Below are 21,721 nucleotides of genomic sequence, written 5' to 3' on the forward strand. Positions count from 1 at the left end.
ATTGGTTTTATTTTGTTCAACAAATTTTTTTTAAACAAAAATCAATTGTTAAACATTAATAAAGGCATCAAGACGCCACCCTGTATAAAATTAAGATAGTCATAGCCAATCATATAATGCCTCTGCCAGTTTTCTGCTAATGTTTGTGAATGGAGGCCTGTGAGGAAACAGAAGTGTTTTGAGTTTCGCAGGGACCCACAGTCATATTTGTGACAGGTGATATCCTCCAAGGGACACACGTGTGTTCTGTTATGGTGGCTCTTCAGGGACAAAATTAAACACCACCTCAGCGGAAAAACACACGTTCGATACTTGAACACACAACTCCTCACAGTGGGATTTAACTTTAAGAGAGATGCAAGCAAGCTTTGGGACTGAGTGTTGCAGGCAGAAACCCTAACCAGCATCCTGCTCATTTCTACATTGCATTTTCTGCATCAGAGTCGGTCATTAAAAAAAAAATCTATCAAAACCAATCAAGACTAAGATTGTTACTTTATAAAAATGTATGCACAGTTTATACAAATTAAGACATTTTATGTTAAGGTCTGATTTCTTGAACAGGTTAATATTCAGGTTTTGCTAAAATAAGAATTATTTGTAGTGTAAATAAAGCTGACCAGCGGTTAGAATCAATAGACTGAGGCCCCGTTTACACTACTATGTTTTAGTTTTAAAACGCAGAAGTTTTGCTACGGTTACGCCATCCGTCCACACTACGCCGAGTTTTCGAGCCCCGAAAACGGAGCGTTTTGGAAATGCTGGAGAGGCCATTTTCATTCTAAAACACTGCTGCTCCATCTCAGTGGGGAAGGAGGAAAACGGAGGCGAGGCTGCAGACGTTAACCTATCTGATTGGGACTTTTTCCTCAATTTTAAGTAGCCTACACACAGTTCATTCCTGCATCCTCTCCTTGTAAGTTCAGACTCTGCAAGTTTGATATGGAAAACAAACTCCTGAGGAATCATCTGTAAATCTTCAAAGGGACCGTGTACTTTATAACCTTATTCACATCACCCTGGCTATGCTGTTTCACTATCTTAACAATAAAACAAAAACATATAAGGAACTGTCAATTTTCATTTTGATATTAGCAACATAATAGACACCAAAAATGTTGAGGCGTCGTGTAGCTGCATAATACGATCGTCATCTTCATGCATATTTATAAAAAAATGGCGCTGACAACATTACTGCCTCCTTTCATTTTCATTAAAAATACCAAACATACCCTCTCTTTTATTGAATATCAGTTTTAATAATCAATATTGGCCATTATAAAAGTATAACGTACAATAAGTTTATGCATCAAGGCAAGCAATCAGTCATATGTGCAGAATCAGTGTTACATTAACTCATATATTAACCGCGCTCAGCCAAAACACGTTCCCTGAGAACAAGTAATAGATTCAAAAGACCAAAGTCAGGGAATATGTCGTTAGATATAGACAACAAGATGAACTAAATATCACGTTTAACAAATATAGTGAGATTAGATCCAGCGGTAGATCCTTGATGAACAGTTCGACGTGCACAGCTCTCATATGGGTTTGTGCTCAAAGCACGCTGCAGTGCATGTCAGATTGTGTGTGTGTGTGGTCACATGATGCGCGTTTTTACCGTTTTAATGTAGACGCAGAGTTGTTCAGAAACGCTGGGTGAAATGCTAGTGTGGACGCAGATCGTTTTCATTCTAAAACGCCGTTTTAAAACTAAAACGTGTTAGTGTAAACGGGGCATAAGGTACTGAGGTACTTGGGCTGAACAATATATAATTTGAGCATTGATATCACAATGTAAGTATCTGCAACTTCATAAAAAAAAGACTTCAAACCACTCGATCTAAATTAATAAAATCTTTCCAAAAAGAAATATTCAGAGCATCTGATGGAATTATATTCATGTCGCAATATATATTGCAGCATGCAAAATATTGCAATGTCAGATTTTTTCAATATTGTGCAGCCCTATGAGGTCCCATTTAAAAGTTTATTTTTTAAAGAATATTTTGGATTTAACAACATTGATGAAAAGTAAAGACATTTATGATGTCACAAAATATTTTCATTTTAAATAAATTTTTATTATTTTTCGTTAATTAAAAGGTATTGGTTGCTAAAAATTCAACTGTAAAGTAGGGAGTAAAAAAAAAAAAAAAAAGAAAGATTGTAGAACGCTCTTTTAAAAAGTATTATTATTTCACAACATGGCAGATTTGCTGCATACTATATCTTGATAAAAACATTACAAGACATTGTTACAAGCTGCACATTAGGGTTCTTTGCTTATAAAATCTAATGGATAGTCTTTAGTAATTTTATCATTTTAAAATAAAAGCGAGAGACGAAGAGTGCACAATTAATAATTAATGGGCCTGTAAACTGTGATTAACGTATGTCGCGCCATAGTGGTCATTTGCTTTTAAGCGCTACTGGCAAAAGAAAAGGTAAATAAGAAAAACTATAGAATCTAAATCTCTAAGGCTACTAAATCTTCAACAAACAGTCTAAAGGAAACTTCTAGTATAAAGAGTGAGGGAGGGAAGGAAAGTGCCTGTGTGTGCAAAAGAGGCTGAGCTTCAGTAGGAAACACTGTGCAGTGATTTCCAGATGAACTGTGCTATAAAACACACTGACACAATCAGAGGCTTTTTAACAAATGTGTGCTTTATCCATGTTTAACCAAATGCCTTCAAAATTCAAGTGCTCTTGGATTAAAATACAAATTTTAATATTAAACTATGGCTCAAATGCATATCTTGCTTTTCGCTTGTAGATGTTCAACCTTTCATTCGATGTGCTTTGTGACACAAAACTGCATTATGAATCTGCTTGAGAGCTGTCTGGCTTTGCTAATAGAGTGTATAAATGACCTTGAGCACGATAAGAGAAAAGCGCAAATAAATGACGCTGTGAGGAAAGAACTGTGGCAGAGGGCAGTGAAAAGCCAAGCTGCTCTTTTTTTCCCTCCACCTCTACACACGTCGTCTCAGTTTCTTATCAAAGAGCACAGATGCTGACAGGGAGAAATCCAGTGTTGGAGACAGAGCACTTGCACGCCTGCAAGAAGCTAACGCACACAAACACAAGAGCGTATTGCAGCCCAAGAATAGCATTAAAAAAATAAATATATATTGCACTGTAACGGAAGCAGTCTTGCAATTACTGATCTCTGGATGCACACCCAGGTCTGTATTCAAATCTCAACAGAGATGGTGTGTAAATATGCTTTGACAGCAATGATATTCACGTTTCGGTGTCAGACTGTGAAGGAAGTGTGGTTGATTTGAGGCCACCTGCTTTAGGTCCCATAATCTTACTGCATATAGAAAATAAATAAGCATTTCTCCCATGTAAAAATACAATAGAAGAGGATGCGAACTGCAATCATGGTGCCATAGTGCACAAAAAAATTATTAATATCGCTTTAAAACTCATCAGCTCTAACCAAATTAGGCTGAATTTCAAACAAGATGAAATTACTATAAAACCTAAATGTAGGAAAATTTTAACTGGAATAGTCATTTTCTTACCTCTTGTTTATAGGCTTCTCATCCTTTTCATAGGGTTTGACGAACCATTTTCCGATGCGAACGAAACTGCGGTTCATCAGACATCTCTCCAGCAGATTGTGAATGGCCTTAAAGAGAAGAGTTCGACATTCGTAGGACAGACCGCTCTCCCACACGCCGTCATCCTCTGCTGTAGAGTGGAAAAAAAAAAACAGAGACCCGGTCACAAACCTGCTGCTGTCTATAAACAACTGATATGACATAAAACTAAAAGCCACACAAGTCCTTAAAAGGGTTAGTTTACCAAAAAAAGTCTAATTAATTTGTTTATTCTCCCCCCTGTGGTTTTAACCTGTATGACTTTCTTATGTTGACAAGATGATGTCAAGAAGAAAAAAATGAAGATATTTTGAAAAATGCTGGTTGCAGGAACACTTCATTTGCATAACAAACATACAAAGCAAGTCAATTTGTGCCAGATACCAGAACTTTTAAAAAATAAAATAAACAAATATTTTGTATTCAGAGGAAAGAATCTCAAACAAGTTTTGAACAAAAATGAGCGCAGCTGGATTGCTTGGTTTTGGGACTTTTGGGACTTGTGGAGCTGCGCATCAATGGATTTGCTCTGTGTTTGGACTTTCAGCAGTGAAAATTAAACCACACTAAACTGAAATGAACTTAACTTCAACATCAAGTTGACTCAGTTTCAATTTACTAAAAGTTCTATGTTAAGCTGCTTTGACACAATATAAGTTTGTAAAAGCGCTTTAGAAATCAAGATGAATCTAATTAAATAATGGCAGTTTCTTTTGGGTAAAATATGCCCTTTAAATTGAACAGTATTCAGAATGGGCAATAAAATGAACCATAAACAGAAAAGATGACATTTACAACAAATATAAAAAATGTATTTAAAGTGAAACAAACATCAGGGTGTGGGAAATGTTTTGTGCATGACTTGTTTTCTGTAAAATACTGTATGCTTTGTGCTGGTCAGAAGAAAAACGAGATCCATTAATAATGCTAGAACAATGACAAATATTCAATTATAATATTTAATTCAACTCTTCAGAAACCTCCCAAGTAATAATTTAATTTAATATTAGTACACTGCACCTGTACATATGAAAATAAACCTTTACATGACATGACAATGATTACTTTCCCAGGCTTTCTTTTCTGAATATATAAGCTCGAGCAGTACATTTATGAACACACACACACACACCCACATTAAAAAAATTCTTTGAAGAAAGTTGGAAACCAGCAGTCACTTCCTACTCTTGGTGTCAACAGGTTACAGGTTTCAAACCTTCTTTGTTTTTAACAGAAGAAAGAAAATTTGACTGTAAAAAAAAAAAAAGCTTTGACTGCAAGTGTTGATGAGTGTGAATTTCCATTTTTAGGTAATCTAAATAACAAACCAATTGCCAGGCACTTACACTTCAGATTTGATTTCAAACACTACAGCACCTGACATCTCAAACAGAAAGCAATCTAGAGCTCCCGCTGAATTTAAATCAATTAAAAGCCTGGGCAATTAACTGAATTTAAGAGAGCCACACTCCTGCAGTTTTTTTTATTTGTAAGCTCTAGTTAAATTTACAGCAACATGAATTCTACTTGTACTAGACTTGCGCCTTAATTAATCTGATGCACTGATTCTAGCAAACGCCATCTTGCCTTGCACTGACTAGTCTTACAGGTACGGTGTCCAACAGGGCTGTAAATCCGAGCCCTGGTTTGTTTCTGGATCACGTTCGGCTGTGGCCTCCATGCTTCAGTAATCTCATTAGGAGTCACTGCTTAAACCTGGCAGCGCTTAAGCTCCTTTCAAACATGTCTCTGTGCTGCACAGCTCCCATGAGCACCCAGGGGCTGCACGCATTACACCACCCACCCACACTTGCCCATCCGCCCGCATGTCTGCAGATAGAAACACAGCAAATCCACTTGATAAAACAGTAACAAACAGCTCAGATAGGATTCCCCGACACCGCAGACGTCTGAGACTTCATATTCGCTACAGTGTCCTAAATCAGACACCCGTTTAGTTTAAGTGACAACACCTTACAGTTGATTATTTGCAAGACACAAAATCAGAATTTTCTAATTCCTAAAGGCTCTGATATACTTACAGAGATGTTCTTTTTTCTTTTATTTAGGGGTAAATTCTAAGGGGTTTATTTAGGGGTTTCATTTAGGGGTAAAAAAAAAAAAAAAAAAAAAAAAAGAATTTTGAAAGATCTGAGCATTAGTAACTCAAAACATTTGCAAACACAACCCATGCGAGAAGTGGAGTCAAGAGTAGAGTTCTGATGAACATCTAAACACACACACACCAAAATTATAGCAAAAATAAAGCAGTTATATGGAAGCTATATGGTAACAGCAATGTGAATGTTTTCGCACATTTGGAATGTGGGACTTCATTCACACAAATAGAAGGTAGAACAGGAATGACTTTTTTTTATGTTTATTATTTCCTAAGGTTCTTAAAATGTATTTTTGTGTGTGTGAAAATAAATAACATGTTACATTTTATTTGTTTCTTGATTCCAATTAATGGAACCCTTTCATTAATAAAAAATAACACTCTAATTGTTTTTTTAAGTAAAAAAAAAAAAAATAATAATAATATATATATATATATATATATATATATATATATATATATATATATATATATATATATATATATATATATATATATATATATATATATATATATATATATATATATATATATATATATATATATATATATATATATATATATATATATATATATATATATCAGAAACAATTTAAATTGATCCGCTTGTTAAGTGTGACATTCTGGAAAGCTGCTACCGGTGTCCTGACATTTTATCCTACCCATCTGATTATGCTACCAACACTATTTGAATTGTTCTGAGGTTGGGGTTAGGCATGGGCCGGTATAAGATTCTGACGGTATGATAACCTTGGATAAAAATATCACGGTTTCACAGTACCACAGTATTGTGATTACTCCTCTAAAATATATTCTTTGTCTGGGTAAAAAATAAATTTTTTCGCCTTCGAAAACAATGTATTTTATTTTTTGAAAGATTTATTATATTTCGGAGCAGTAAACATGTCTGGCTAAATAATTCAAATGAATCATTGACTTCTGCGGTCTTCATTAGTTTCAAAAACACAGATTTCTATATTTTAAAATGGCATCTTTGGATATTTATTCTACTGGAGATACTGTTGTCCAAAAAAAAAAAAAAAAAAAAAAGGAAAATAATTAACTTTACACATACCTTAGGAGCGGTATTAAAGAAAATTTTGGCGATTTTAAAACCTTGACTTTTCCAGACCGCGGTATAGCTTGAAAACAGTTATCGGCTCACGCCTAGTTGGGGTTAGGGATTAGGTAGGTTAGGGCAAAATTACAGCTTCATATCACACATTTACACAGATAGCAAAATCTGATGGGTAGCAAATTGCGTCATCAAAATATGCTACCTACTTTTTGAATGGGAGGTAGGACAATCTGACAAGGTAGGACAAATCGACAGAACACTGGGTCCAAGCGCCCTATCAAACTGCATGGGGAGAATCAACAAATGGTAATAATAAATGTTTACAAAGCACTGTAATGCGTTCGAAAATCACGATCACAATATATATAACCATGCCTAATATTTGATGCCAAGAAAGTGATGAATTATTTATAAATTGTTAAAATATTGACGTCTGTGATGCAGCAAGAGACACCATGATAGTGTACATCATGATTTTATTGTAATATGACTAAAAAGTGGTCATAAACAAATATTTTCTCAATTCAAATGAGTAGCAGCTTGGACCCGTATTCCATACGTCACGACAAACTTACAATCAGTATCATATTTCAAGTATATATATGCAAGTGCCATATTTTTCCATATATTATCAATAAAACAAAAATACTGTTTAAAAAAAGGGAATGCACCAGATGATTTTATTTCAAACAATTCCATTTGAAATGTTTTAAAAGTGTAAACTAAAGATAATGTAATTAGTCAATACGTTGACCTATCTGTCAGCAATCATCAGTAAGAGTACAGTACACTCAGATCTTCTTATTGTATTCCAGCACATTCCCACACAATCAGCACAGAAGATTCATTGTGGGCCAAATCATAAGGTCACTCAGTCACAGTGTGTCTGCGTGCAGTGAAATAAGCGCAGACTGAACGCAGCTGAAGAACTGGAATCAGGCCAGAAGGCAAATCTATAATTCGTTGATGTCTTCTGAAAAGGCAGCAAGTAGTACAATTCACTTTTAAAGGATGTCATTGATTTGACTAACAGCTTGGCAACAATGAAACACCTTGTCTTTTGTCAAAGCAGAGAGAGAGGGAGAGAGAGAGGGAGAAAATGAGGTGGTTTTGGCTGTCTCATGCATCTTTTAATACCCTTAGTACAGGGCCAGCTACTTTTCACCTGTACACAGACACACACTCTTGACACAATCATTCATGGTAAGAAACATTAACCTAAGACCCCATGAAATTCTCCCATTCATGCAACATCTTTTCATGTCTACCATTTAAAGGTGATCATTTCTTAACTTAATTAAATACGCAAAAGATAACTTACTTCCAGGATGTATTTTGACAGCAGGAATTAAAAAGAAATGATTCAAACTGCAAAAACACTGTATAATATTTTAATATGAAGTAATAAGTTGCATGTTTTCTCAAATCGAGAGCCTGTTGTTGTTTTTTTTCAGGATGGCATCAAAATAATGGAGATCCGATAAAGGCATCACTGTCACTTCCGCTTCAGATAACGGCAAATCATCTGTCTCACTTTTTTATATAAACAGCTGCCGTAAAATCTGCTGCTGTGTCTCAACGACATTTTATTCCTCCTCTAAACCAAACCATCATGTTCACTATTTCTACAGTGGGGAGGAGGCACCTGGTTTCTATCAAGCGTTCACTATGACCTTGTCTCTCATGGTTTAACCACTGCCCACAGAGCGCACGACACAAAGAGACCATGTGCTCGAAAGACTACATGATACACAATCTGCACTTTAATAGAAACAAGCCTGGGGACCAAAACAATTTTAAAGGAGCAATTCATAGTAACTAAATGCATAAATGATACTGCCTCAGAAAGCATTTGGATTTAAATAAATGCATGTTTGAACAGAATTTGCCTTAAGAGGTGATATCATAACTTAAATCACTACATGTGTGGGATTAAAGCTGTGACTAGAGTGTTATTTACCTGAACAGTGACAGTTCTTTAAAACTGACTTAAGAGGTAAAACAAAAACTAGGGATGCTCTGATCGATCCGCCGGAGATTGGCATCGGCCGATAATTACATTAAATGACTCAATCGGTACTCGCTGATCTGGCCGATCTCATGAACCGATCGCAAGTGTTTGTTTTAGTTGGAGGTGAGCTAAATATTTGAATAATCTTGCATGTATTTGTAAGTTCTGTGTTTTTGACAATATTGCAAGTTCACTTACTGCAATAAACAGTGGTTTATAGGCCTATTTCCTTTTAGTAAAGAAGTAATGGATTGATAGGTGAACATTTTAACTTCTTATGCATCAAATATGCACTCCAATTTTTTTTTTGATTGAGATATACATGTTAAATTCTTCTTTCATTATTTACAATGTTTCCAAATTGCATAGTTAGTCATTTTTCTTACCTTTTTTATCTGTGCTATCTATTATCTTCTGTAAAGCTGCTTTTGATCATGACATTTTTTTGATCATGATATATGATTATATGCAGCATCCTTAATTTATTCTCCTAGATAAGGAGAGATCTCCACTTAAATATCATACTTAGAGGGAAAATGTGCTTTATGTAAAAAAAAGTTTAAAGCATCAGAATCTGTATTTTATCTGCTGATCACCATGAAAAGGAATCTTGACTTGGTATCGGCTACAAAAATCCTGATCGGAGCATTCATGACAAAAACCACAAGGTTCCCACAGTCTGTCCCAGAGCAATCAAGTCTTAACATACTAAACTTATGACTTGAAAGTGTTAAATAATAAATATAGATTAATTTTGAAATAATAATATATTATCATCATCAATAAACTTAATAAATAATTACTGTAAAGTATAATATGAAAAAATATATGAAAAAATTGTAAATACAAAATTACAGCAGACTATGCTCTAGACTAGCTTATGTCCAAGGAGAAAAGATTTTTGTAAAGAAATATCTTAATTGTATAATAATTAAATCATTTAAACAATAATGACTATACTATTAATAATTATACTAATTAACTGTTATTTTTTATTAACATTATTATTATCATCATTATATTAAAATGAATTATTCATCATTCATTCATTTCCTGTTCAGTTCAATCCCTTTATTAATCTGGGGTCGCCACAGCGGAATTAACCGCAAACTTATCCAGCATATGTTTTACACAGCAGATGCCCTTTCAGCTGCAACCCAATCACTGGGAAACACCCATACTGAATTATTAATATATTATATTATAATTTATTATCTTACATTATTTATATTATGATTGTTTTATCAATAATGTTACTAATAGTAGTATTTAATAATTTAATTATAAATAGATTATAATAGTAATTACTATTATACTAGTAATTACTAGATGCATATGTTCACAGACACAATAAACAAATATCACAACCGAGTGTTTAAAACAAATAATTCATGTAGTATGTAATATTTCTTTAAGAAAACATTAGAATTATTATTATTATTATTATTTATTAATAACTCTGAATAAGTACGTATTTTAGAGTAAATCACAATAACTTAAAATGTAACGCAACAATACATAAACCAACAAATAAACCACAGATTATACTGGAGGAAATACAAAGCTTTTACCCAAACCTACCCACAACCAGAGGACAAGAACACACTTAAAAAAATTCTGGGTTCCACACAATTCCATCATGTTGTTCCAACAAAACTCGATTAAATTAACTTAACTGTTTTTACAAATTTAAGTGGATTGAACATAAAACAATTAAAATTGTCTAAAAAAAAAAACTTAAGAATTTTGTCATTTCAACTCATTTTAAAAAAATAGTTTGAACAAGCAACAAAAGTAATTTCTGAGTGCATGCTGGTCTTGTCAGCAGTTCTCTGTATTATTCAACCCACCAGCAGCGAGCTCCATATTATCATCCCTCAGACACATGGGCTCATAATAGTAGGACAGTGAGCCCTGCCCCTTAGTGTAGAGCTGCTCCCTACAGCCACAGGTTCCTATGCAGGAGTCATTAGATCAGCTGTAGGGTCATTAAACAGAGAGATTAATGTCTCCTCAACCATTGGCCCCGGGGGATTGAGCCAGACCAGGGAAGAGCCAGAGCCGTACGCTACAGGAGCCTCTTTTCTTTCTTTTCCTGCTAATTTTCTCTGTTGTCTCTACCTTTCCATCTCCATCTTTCTTTATTTCTCTGCACCTCATCTTCATCCTCTGCTGTAATCTGTCTTCTCTCTCTCTTCTATATGCACCTCCATCCCTTTCTCCTCTGCTTGTGCCCTTGGCTTTCCTTTCTTTCTTTCTCTCGCTCTCGTTTGTTCTGAATTCGAGTGCAGAGCCTTACAAGGACTAGAGAGCTTCAATTACTAATTAATGACTATTTCCAAAGATGACAGGAGAGCACAGCGAAGAAGAGAGGAAACGGTAAGGAAAGGGAAGCAGAAAGATGGAGGAAAGAGAAAGCAGGGCTCCCCCCACCCTCGTCTCTGGCTTGGGGAATTAAGTGCAAAAGCCAATGCATCATCAGGACAGGGTGAACAAGTCTGACCACACCACAGTTACAGCAGCACAGACACAACACAAACAGTGCCTGCTGAAAATCAGGCCATTTCTCAAGCAGACTCCTGGGGGGAAATAAAGGCTATTGGCTATAATCGCTACTGAGATTTAATGATGGCATTTCGACCAGTTCATATTTGTATAATTGTGAAACTTAACACCATTTTTTTTCAAAGTAATGATAATAATTAAAAAAAAAACACCATCAGAAACATAAAAAAAACTTATCAGGACAGTTAACCCACTCAAAAAACTATTCGCTGTTAATTTAATGCCTTTTTAGCAGTAGAATATGCAGTGCTTCCCACAGGTTGAAATCTACTTGCGGTGTAGACTGGATGAAACCCACAGCACATAAATAGTTAACTATATGCGACAAACAAAACATAATTAGATTTTTAACTGTTTTTATTATTTTCTCCTTTTAATGGGTTAAAATTTATAAAATTTAATAAAATAATAAATAAATCCACTATTTCTTTTTTATGCTTTTCAGGAGCCATGTGCTCACTGACAGGTAAAATCAGCTTCTCTCTATCTCTCATTCAAGTTCAGGCTGCTTTATTGGCATGACATTTTGTACAATACTGTCAAAACATTATGTAATATATTGGCACCATCAAATTAATAAAATATACAGCAAATGAGAAATAAATGACAGAAAAAAAGAAAACCTATATTTAAAAAAAATACTAATTACAGTGCTCAGCATAACAGAGTACATCCCATTTTGAAAATGAATATTTTTAGCCATTTCTTAGTGAATATAGGCTATGTATTTTGGGGCATTTAAACAAAACAGATTGATTAAACAGATATATTTATTAAAATAATATTTTAGTCACCAAACATATTTAGAAATTGAAAGATAATACAATTAAGTTCAAGAAAAATTATCATAAAAACAAAAAACAATTACAACCTACAAAATTTCAACTAAATTTTTACATTTTTTGCTTCTCTTGATTTTTCCTCTTTTTAAAATTTGCATTTAATATTTTTCTATAACATATAAATTTGGGTTTACTAGTTTTTGGACTGTTCTCATAAATTATTTTGGTAGATAAGCTCCAGATTTGGCTTCGGTACTGACTAATCTAATGTATATGCACAAATATAATATTGTAAAGCTTCCTATTAAAAATATGAATTTAAAAGATGGATTTGTGAGGGGTGATACTTATACATGTTGAGGACTGTAAAAGATTAAAACGTGTAAATTATTTTAGTAAGACAAATTAGTTTATTACCCATTTCTAATAATGTACAAATATTCTGCACCCAATTAAGGTGTAATTTCATCCTCTCTGAGTATTCAGTAAAGTTTTTCTGAGTTGTTTAGACTAAAGAAATAATTATTTAATGTCTCTCTCGGTTTCGCGACTATCCGCATAAAATTAAGCTCAGAAAACGAAAGCAAAACAAAAATCTTGGACATTTTAGTAGATTTAGAAACCATGGCCAGATGCAAAAAGGTGCGAGTCTCTGTGGGTCTGCAGAGCATTTGAGACTGTCTGTGGGATTGTTGTCGCACACACAGGCGAGTGTGAAACTGTTAAAAGAGATTTTCCAATACTTAATCGCTGGCGGATGTTTGTTTACTGTATATTTAGCAGATGCAAAAAAATAAATAAATAAATAAAACGTAAAAGGATGATAATAATAATAGTAAAAAAAAGTGTCACTAAATATACTTGTTAATAAACCTTGGCGGCCTGGAAGAACTGATATTAATATTAAATATGAATACAATTATAATATGAAATATTAAATAAGAGTTTTAGCTGAATCCATGATTTTTGGTGACTTATAAAATGCAAGACACTGGCTGCTGACACTTTGAGAATTCAAAAGTCATATAAAGTCAAAATTAAATAAAAATAAATAAATTTTAAAAACATGTCTCCAGATGACGCTTTACAGTCTTAAAAAATATAACCTTATTGTTTCACTTCATAAGACATCAAAGGATCATCAGCAGTGATTGTACTCATTTTGGTTTGTCTGTTTTTCTTTTCAAGTTCCCATATCTGTTGACTTGCATGTTATGAATGACCAGTGACTAGTTTCTGCTATAAATTATGATTCATTTATTTACTTTTGGGTCACTACTACCCCTTTTAGATTTGTTTGGAATGTTTAAACTTGCTTAACCCTTCATGGTGTATTAATTGAAATACTTTTTGGAAAAACCCTGGAGTGTTACTGGGGTTTATTACAAGACTTTTGAACTTTTTTGAACTGAATGGCAATGGTTTTATGGTTAATATGGCTATTCGCCCAATAAAGTGTTAATGTCTGAAGTTTTTACTGCTTGATCAAAATAATTATAACAACAAAAAGATTCCAATAAATGCTGTCAAACCCCACCATGAACAGGTTTAAACCAGGTTCCTTCAAGCTAAAAGGAACTGACAATCATTGATCTATTCCACATGTCTGCTTGACCATTAAGCCAAACTCAAGCCACTTTCAAGCACAATGTAAACTGATGTTTGCAAGCATTACCGGTGAGCATGTAAAATAGATTGTTATTGACAACTGCAATTGCACATTTTCAACAGAAACAAGCAAAGCCATGCATTACAGAAATAACACGCAGTCTTGCAACAAAGCCCTTAACCTGTCAAACAGCACAACAAGATTAACAGGGGGAAAAAATACAAATCAGACCTCACACACACAGTGAGAACAAAGAGCAGCTTTGCGCGTTGTGCCGCGCAACAAACCACCAGCAGTGTAAATCAACCCAAATCTTTCTCCTGCAATAAAACAAATGAAATAACACCAATTTCAGGTGACCTAGAAATGTCTTTTTAACACTAAACAGAATCTGTTTGTACAAGACCCATGCTGTTTTCTGGTAGGCATCTGGCACAATGTGTGATTGTCTGATCAGGGCGCTTGACTGTTATGGTATCTGAAGTCTGTTTAAAACTTGGGAGGCATTGAGGAAACGGCGGAAGGTTGGGGGAAATTAAGAACGACAACAACGCACCTTCTAAAGCAAAGGAACTTGTATTATTTCCTTTTGTGTCTGACATCATTTCCTGTTGGAGGCATAGCTCTCCAGCCGTGGGGTCGGAGGCCGAAGCAAGCAGAGGATTTACAAATGGTTTTCCTGGGATGATATCACTCACAAGCGCCTCTACAGTCTTAGACAAGCAGTGATGTCACAGAAAGGCAACAACAAACATCATCTCCTCCAGCGCACTCAGTTCTCTCTGTGTTGATGGGATCCAACATGTTTTCAAAGAACCTTTTCTCTGAGCGGCTCAGCTCTGTGGCCCGAGGGTTCAAGCTACACACAGCTTGCCAATAGAAGATTCCTGCTCTTAAATGCACGGCTCATGTGTCTGACAAACAGTTGCAGTCAAGCCGCTAGCACACTGCCAGTGTGCCTAAGAGTCACAGGCTACATGACATCCGGACAAATACTATAACTATGTTCATCACAACTTGAGACATTTTGTTAGTGGAAGAGTCTCAGAGGCCAATCTGTAATTACCGCGCCTGATGGATTCTCAGTGTTCTTGGCTTACTGCTCAAACTAGCACTTGCACACAAAGGTGGAGTGTGTAATTTCTGTACCACATGAAAGTTAGTTTTATAGAGGCCCCACATAGCAAAGTGACCAAAGAATTCTCAGCAATTTTGACTGTTAACAATAAATTTTGCTGTAATAAACAAATAAAAAAACAAAATAAAACTGTATTTTCCAGATGCAATAAGTCACATCACATAAGTCATATTGGGTCAAAATAGTAATGAGAGAAAAACAAATAGCATTAGTCAGCCATGGTTTCCACTGCATTCATTCTTCCATGGCGGGGCGCCACGCCAAAACTCATCCCGCCACGGCTACATTACAGCTTCTCATTCAAAATATTTAATATTTACACCAAAACGTATTAAAAGGTAAGTGAATTATAACATTGCAAATTTTTCTGTAAGGTTACATGATGACTGACTGACAGGTGCGTGAGGCCAGCAAACATGACGTATAGCCGTTTCACTTTACTACAGGACGCATTAATGGCGCTCTGTAGGTCTATTGGTGAAATTCATAAATATTCTTAGCAAATCTAATAAATGCTGGAGACATACTTGTTACATAAACGCACTAAATCGCACTTCAGCAGCATTTACTTGAGAGCGCACAAGAAGATCTGCGCTCTTAAAGCGGCTTATATTTGAGGGGGCATGCAAGAAGTTGTGTGCACGAGCAGAGGAAATTGGCGCATGCTCGTAGGCTATTACACAGCCACAGCTGGAAAAAATCCTGGAGAAAACATTGTCAGGGTTTCTGCAGGTTTCATCAAGTCAAATTTAAGACTTTTTAATACACTTTTAAGATCATTATAAATAAATGTAAGATTATACATGGCTATACACTAAGGATTTTTGATATTGGCCCAGTTGGACCAATGGAATACATTTTTTTGCTTGCCATAAAAATCAAAATGTAATTATTTCTTGGCCCCAAATTTTTGTGTCAAAACCAGACAACTGTAGTTGTAGACACTTTCTTTTCAACATGAATGTTTCGCGTTTTTTAATGAGAAGTTTAACCTTGTTAAAAGTATATTACAGAGAAAATCACATGAGTATTCTAAAACACATACAGTATTTGATAGATTGAGTATAACTCCTATTCAACCTAATGTGTTTCTGTTATAAAACCTTAAGTCTATTTATAAACATCTATTTATAAGTCTATTTATAAACATTATGTCCACTCCTCCTTACTTCTGTAAGTAGTTTTTGTTTAAATGGACGGGGTCCTTTTTCCTTAGATCAGGGTCATATATTAGGGCTATACATAATAGAACTTTACAAACATGTATTTGAGCAAACCCTTCAAATTTAAAGGCTAAAAAAAAAGAAACTAATCTTAGTGTCATTTACTAAAATTTACTATAAATGCCAAATTAAAGAAAAAAACTAGTGGAAAAGAAATAAATAAATAAATAAATAAATATAATTTAAATACTCACTTAATACGAATTCAAATGTGCAACTTTTTGTTTTGCTTGAATTATGTGAACTGCATCTTTTGCTTCCTTGCATTATATTTTAAAGTGAAAGTCACAGCACATTTTAGATGATTAAAAGATGTGACTTGTATCATAGAAAAGCAGTTATTACACCGTTGCTAAATTTAAGCATTTTTATTATGTGCATTACTATCATAAACATTATTTATAATTTATTACAATTATAACAATAAAATAACTGCTTAAATTATACTAGCACCTCAGAAAACACACATTAAACAATTATCAAATTTCTGCATACTTGCATATTTTCTTGTATTAAACAGCAATACATGGATTGCAATACACTCCATTAGTGAAGACTGTGCTTCCCTTGTTCTTCAAATCATATTTTTAAACATGCCATTTTAAAAAGAAAAAAAATATGGTGAGCCTTAATTTTGTAGCCTGAAAGCCAGTCAGCCTTCAGCATAATGGGTATCACCAGCAGCTGTCTTTGAGCTATGCGGTAAACAGGTAGCCCTCGTGAAAAAAAAACCCAGAGGAGAGAGAGAGAGAGAACAGGGGAGAGAGCGGGAAGAAAAGAGAGAGAGAAGCTGCCAGCACAACTTGCACCACAGGGAGACTGGCAGACGGGGGAGGGAGCGAGCAAGTGTAGCAGACGAGTGTCAGAGGAGGAAAAATGAGGAAGAAATGAGCCCTACAGCAATTACCCTTACAGACAGACTACAGCTCCTTAATTTCTATGCAAAAAAGATCAGAGAGAGGAAGGGGGGGAAAGAGAGAAGGAGGGAGGCATAAAGGGAGAGAGAGCGGAAAAGCAGAAGGGAGGGAGCGAAAGAGACAGAAAGGAGGAGGGAAAAAGACCTTATTCATGTCTCGTTCTGTGGATGCCCCTGGATAGAACCGACATCAGCAAGCGCCACCGACAGGAACATAGTGAGGGAAGGGGGAGGGGAGGCGATCGGACATTTACATAAAAATAGAGGCCCATGGTCTACCGAAGAGATGCTCAGCTCGGTTATTCCAGATCATTCCATCACATAGCAAGCAGAGCGCTGGGATTGGTTCACTCCCGCGTTGCTTTCAGAGTCGGGAAAAAGTTGCCTCTCAAACATCAGCTAAATGGCCTCCTGTCTCATTACATCTCCGAAACGGCACTCCATGTTTTCCTCCACACGCTTGGTGATTAAATACGAGGCTTCAGAAGATCTGTCAAGTTCTTCCTTCACTTGCGCTTCCCTTGGGACAGGAGCGATTAGTTAGCAGACAGGAATGGCACTTGCAGCAAAATTTTAAAACTTTAACAAGCTGTAGATCTGATGAGGGGGTAAACTATGCAAGATAAACCAACATTTGAGCTCAAACCACCTCAGACAAAGCCACTCGGTTTACACATGGTATTAGCATGCAATCACAAGTGGACCACGCTAAATATAGGTTCCAAATGGTAAGCATTGAAACCACATTCAGATGAGGTTAAAAATATGTGTGTGACACAATTGTATAAGTAAAGTAAACGCTAACGCTCTCATTCAGGCCAGACTACATAATCATCTTAAAAAAATTAATCGTTGCATTAAAATGTTAATAACAATTATGTTTAAAGAAAATATCTTTACTTGAACAGGTTTAAAAATAGCTACGTTTATTTACTGCCACATCAGCAACTTATGGTTATTTCATGGCAAGATCAATATAGAAAAAACATTACTTAATAACAACTACTTTATGATTCAAAAAGAGACGATCCAAAAAAATCTTTTATAAAAATAATTCACTTTTACATTAAATAAATTAGATACAGGGTTTCTGCAGGTTTCACAAAGCTAAATTTAAGACCATTATCAATGAAATTTTAGACTTAAACAGGGCTAAATGCTAAGGAGTTGTTTTGAAAATCATAGTAAGAAAAGATTTTCACTTGCCCTTTCAAAATAACTACAAACATTTAATGCATTTAATAATAACAATAATTTAGTTTGAATTTCTTTTTTTTTTTTAAATAAATTTTCAAATACATCCATTCACAAACCCTATAATCCTTCCCAAAAACAGAACAAAACATAGCTGTCAATTACTTCAGTCTACAATAATAGTAATTTGATAATAAAAATTATAGGTCAGGTCAGTATTCTCAGCAGTAAATAAATGCAGAACTTAAGCAAATGTTACTGTAAGGAAAGTAAGTGAATACTCTTTTTAAATAAAAAGTTAAGTTTTATTGAGATGGATTGTTGGTGGTTGTATGTCATGGCCAGATTGGGTAGCTATACATGAACAAAAGAAAATTAAGACCTGTTAAAAAAGATTTAAGACCTACAACACTTTAATAGATTTAACACTTTAAGGGCTAAAATTTATCTTTTAAGATTAAGACATTTTAAGACCCCGCGGACACCCTGTAGATATGATTTTTCAGTTTAATATAAGATAATTTTTTTAAAACATCCAAAGCGCTTAAATAGTTAAGGTAATTAAATTGACACACAATAAATGTGTTACAAAACACATTTAAAATAAATAAATATTCTTTGGATTCATTAAACAATCCAAAAGAAATTAATAAGAAATGTTTCTTAAACACCAAATCAGCAAATGATTTCCGAAACATCATGCTACACAGCAAAAGATGAAGTATTCTGAGACAAATGTTTTTTCAAGTAGAGTGCACAAAAGGAGCGCTAGTGCCATTTTTTACTCTCTCCCTTTAAAGTCTCACTGGACCTGCTGTTCACTGATTCACACCTCCATTGCCAGGGTGCCAGTAGGGATCTATATCAGGTGCTCCGTGGTCCAGGACAGGCGAATATATTTACGTGTGTGTGAGTGTCTTAAGAGCTTAAATTTTATCACATCCCATGGGCCACTGCTGTGTTTGTATGAGGGCCAGCAGAAAAAGGACTGTGTGTGTGCTGGTGAGAAAGACATCAAGAAGCGTGCGTCAGGAGAGATGTTGAACAGGCAGCAGGTTCACACGTCTGTCGCAAGAAGAGAAGGTCAAGTGGCAATGACCCTGCTGATCTCAAAACCACCACAAGCATAACATTTAGTCCTGAAACACAGGCTGTTTGACACTTTATCTGATCCTGATTTAGATGAACAGTAAACCACAGATGCTTACAAGACGAGCTAAAGCACAAAGCTTAATGCCACGTTTGACGATCTGGATTAGCACTCGGATAAAATGAAATGCACTTTCATTCGCAATCAAATTAACACTTGAATACGGTTCGCAGTATAATTCAGTGTTGAATGGCTTTTTAAGATGTTCAAGATGAGCAAACTCTAACCAAACATATATTTTAGATCTAAACAATAGGATTTTTAAATGGCGTAAAGGCATAGTTCACACAAACATGAAAATTCTCACCATTTAGTCTTATGTTGAACACAAAACAAGCCAAGAACAAGCTGAAGAATGCTGGAAACAAGCAGAACTATACTCTTTCAGAACTATACCTTTAAAGGAATCTAATGTTTTACTGTGGGAAAAACCCTTCACAGACATCTTAGATGGCCTGAACAAGCGTAAACTAACAAATTGTCATTATTGATAACTATAAAAACAATCCATGTAAACACTTTTAAATTCCATAAAATAGTTGTTCTTCATTAAGAGTCAAACTCTGGTTCTGAAAACCAACAAGTGAAGAAAGAAACAAGCAGTGTCAAGAGGAAAAGAGAAGCACATGTCTGACTTCTCCTCTGAGAGTCATAAGGCACAACAGGGATGCAGCCATTACAGCAAACATCTCCACAAACGAATGAAAAATACAGCAATATCGCTTGTGGAGAGGGATATTATGGAATGGGTGAATTGGTCATTCTTTTGCCCATAAGGCTCCATTTCTGTCCCTTCTCCAGCACAATGAACGGTAATGAGGGTGGGTCAATGGAAAAAAGAAATAAATAAATGTATATAGGCTCAGTATAACTCCATTTTTCTTTCCTTCTGTTTCACACTGTAAAAGAAGGCATGAATAAAGATGATGCGAGTCCATCTTCATGGTCCATAAAGGGAAAAAAACAACGAAGGAAAGAAAGGTGGAAAATGAAAGCTTTTCCGCAGACATCCATGATGCTTTCTGCTCGTTCATGCTTCGATGCTCTTCATTATCCCATCCTTCAAAGAGCTTAAGAAATAAAAATGAGGCAAAACTTCTTCAATATTTCCCATTCCATTCTTTTGTCTTTTATCAAACTTAGGGGTCTGCACTAACACACACACACAGGAAGAGATGTGACACCTTCACACCACTGCTGCTTTAACAATGCAACAACAATAATCAACCTATGGCCCAGGTTAAAAGCAAGTGATCTTAAAAGAAAACACAATTATAAAAGCAATTCCTGCAGCCCTAATCTACAGGTGATCACTTCCACAGAGATAAATCAAACACCTTCAGACCAGCTGGTTCAAACACAAGCGCAAGACTCTTGATCTAATTTTATCACGCCAAACATTCTCGTAAAAATTGAAAACATTGCAGCATGCATAAACTTAATGGCGCACTTTTTAGGTTTATCCGCAAGCAACAGACACCGACTGCTAAATTGGGACTGCAGAAACAATAACTGAAGATCTTTGCTTGGGCCTACGGCACATTTTGATGACAAGTAACTAAAATGCACACACAAAGAGTGTGTGGGTGTGAGAGAGGAAGGAGGAGGAAGAAATTCAGATAGACCACAGTCGATAGAGAAACAGAGTTAAAGTGGGCGAAAAGGAAAAAAGAAACTGAAAAACGCAAAAGAAAAGCAGCAATGGTTAAAGTCAGCGACTGTCTCCAAACATAGTGAGCTGCCTATCTAGACGGCATCTGAAGACACCTTGGGTTTGAATGATAACATCTTATTTTTTTAAAGGTTGTGTTCGCACTTGTAGTTCAGTTCTCTCTTGATTTGTTTGGTCTGGGAAAGAAAAAATTACATTTCCTCCTAGTTCCCTCATTCTAGCATTTTAAGGCTCAGGCTACCTGAAGATAGAGCTGCACAATTAATCGAACAAAGATCGCGATCTCGATTCGACCCCCTAGACGATCTTAATCAAGCATTTCTACGATTCTGCCAATCATATTTTTAAGTTCAGGAGAGAAGCAAAGACGGCTGCACGAGTCTTTTCATTGTTTCACATACATTGCTCAGCGACATGGACACCTCAAAATGATGTTGAAAGAGTCACATACTGTATTTATAAGGTATAATTCACCTAAAAAAATGTCATTTTTGTCTTCATATAACGCTGTATTCGCAGCCGGGAAATCACACGTGACCTGAGCTGCTGACCGTGAGCTGTTACCACAGAGAGGGCGGGCGGGCGCCCTACTAAATTATAGATGCACACGTCTACAATAGTGAAAAGAACCTGTGAGTAACAGGTAATAAAGT

General features: G+C 35.4%; 1 protein-coding gene across 1 annotated transcript in view; it reads right to left on the reverse strand.

Moving 5' to 3' along the window:
- med13a (mediator complex subunit 13a) overlaps positions 1 to 21,721 on the reverse strand; it is an 88,047-nt gene that overhangs the window by 58,352 nt on the left and 7,974 nt on the right. Inside the window, exon 3 of the mRNA XM_056466127.1 lies at positions 3,534 to 3,702. Coding sequence (XP_056322102.1) covers positions 3,534 to 3,702 — 169 coding nt within the window. The remainder of the gene's footprint in view (positions 1 to 3,533; positions 3,703 to 21,721) is intronic.

Source organism: Danio aesculapii, chromosome 10 (assembly GCF_903798145.1).
Source record: "Danio aesculapii chromosome 10, fDanAes4.1, whole genome shotgun sequence".
NCBI classification, from domain to species: domain Eukaryota; kingdom Metazoa; phylum Chordata; class Actinopteri; order Cypriniformes; family Danionidae; genus Danio; species Danio aesculapii.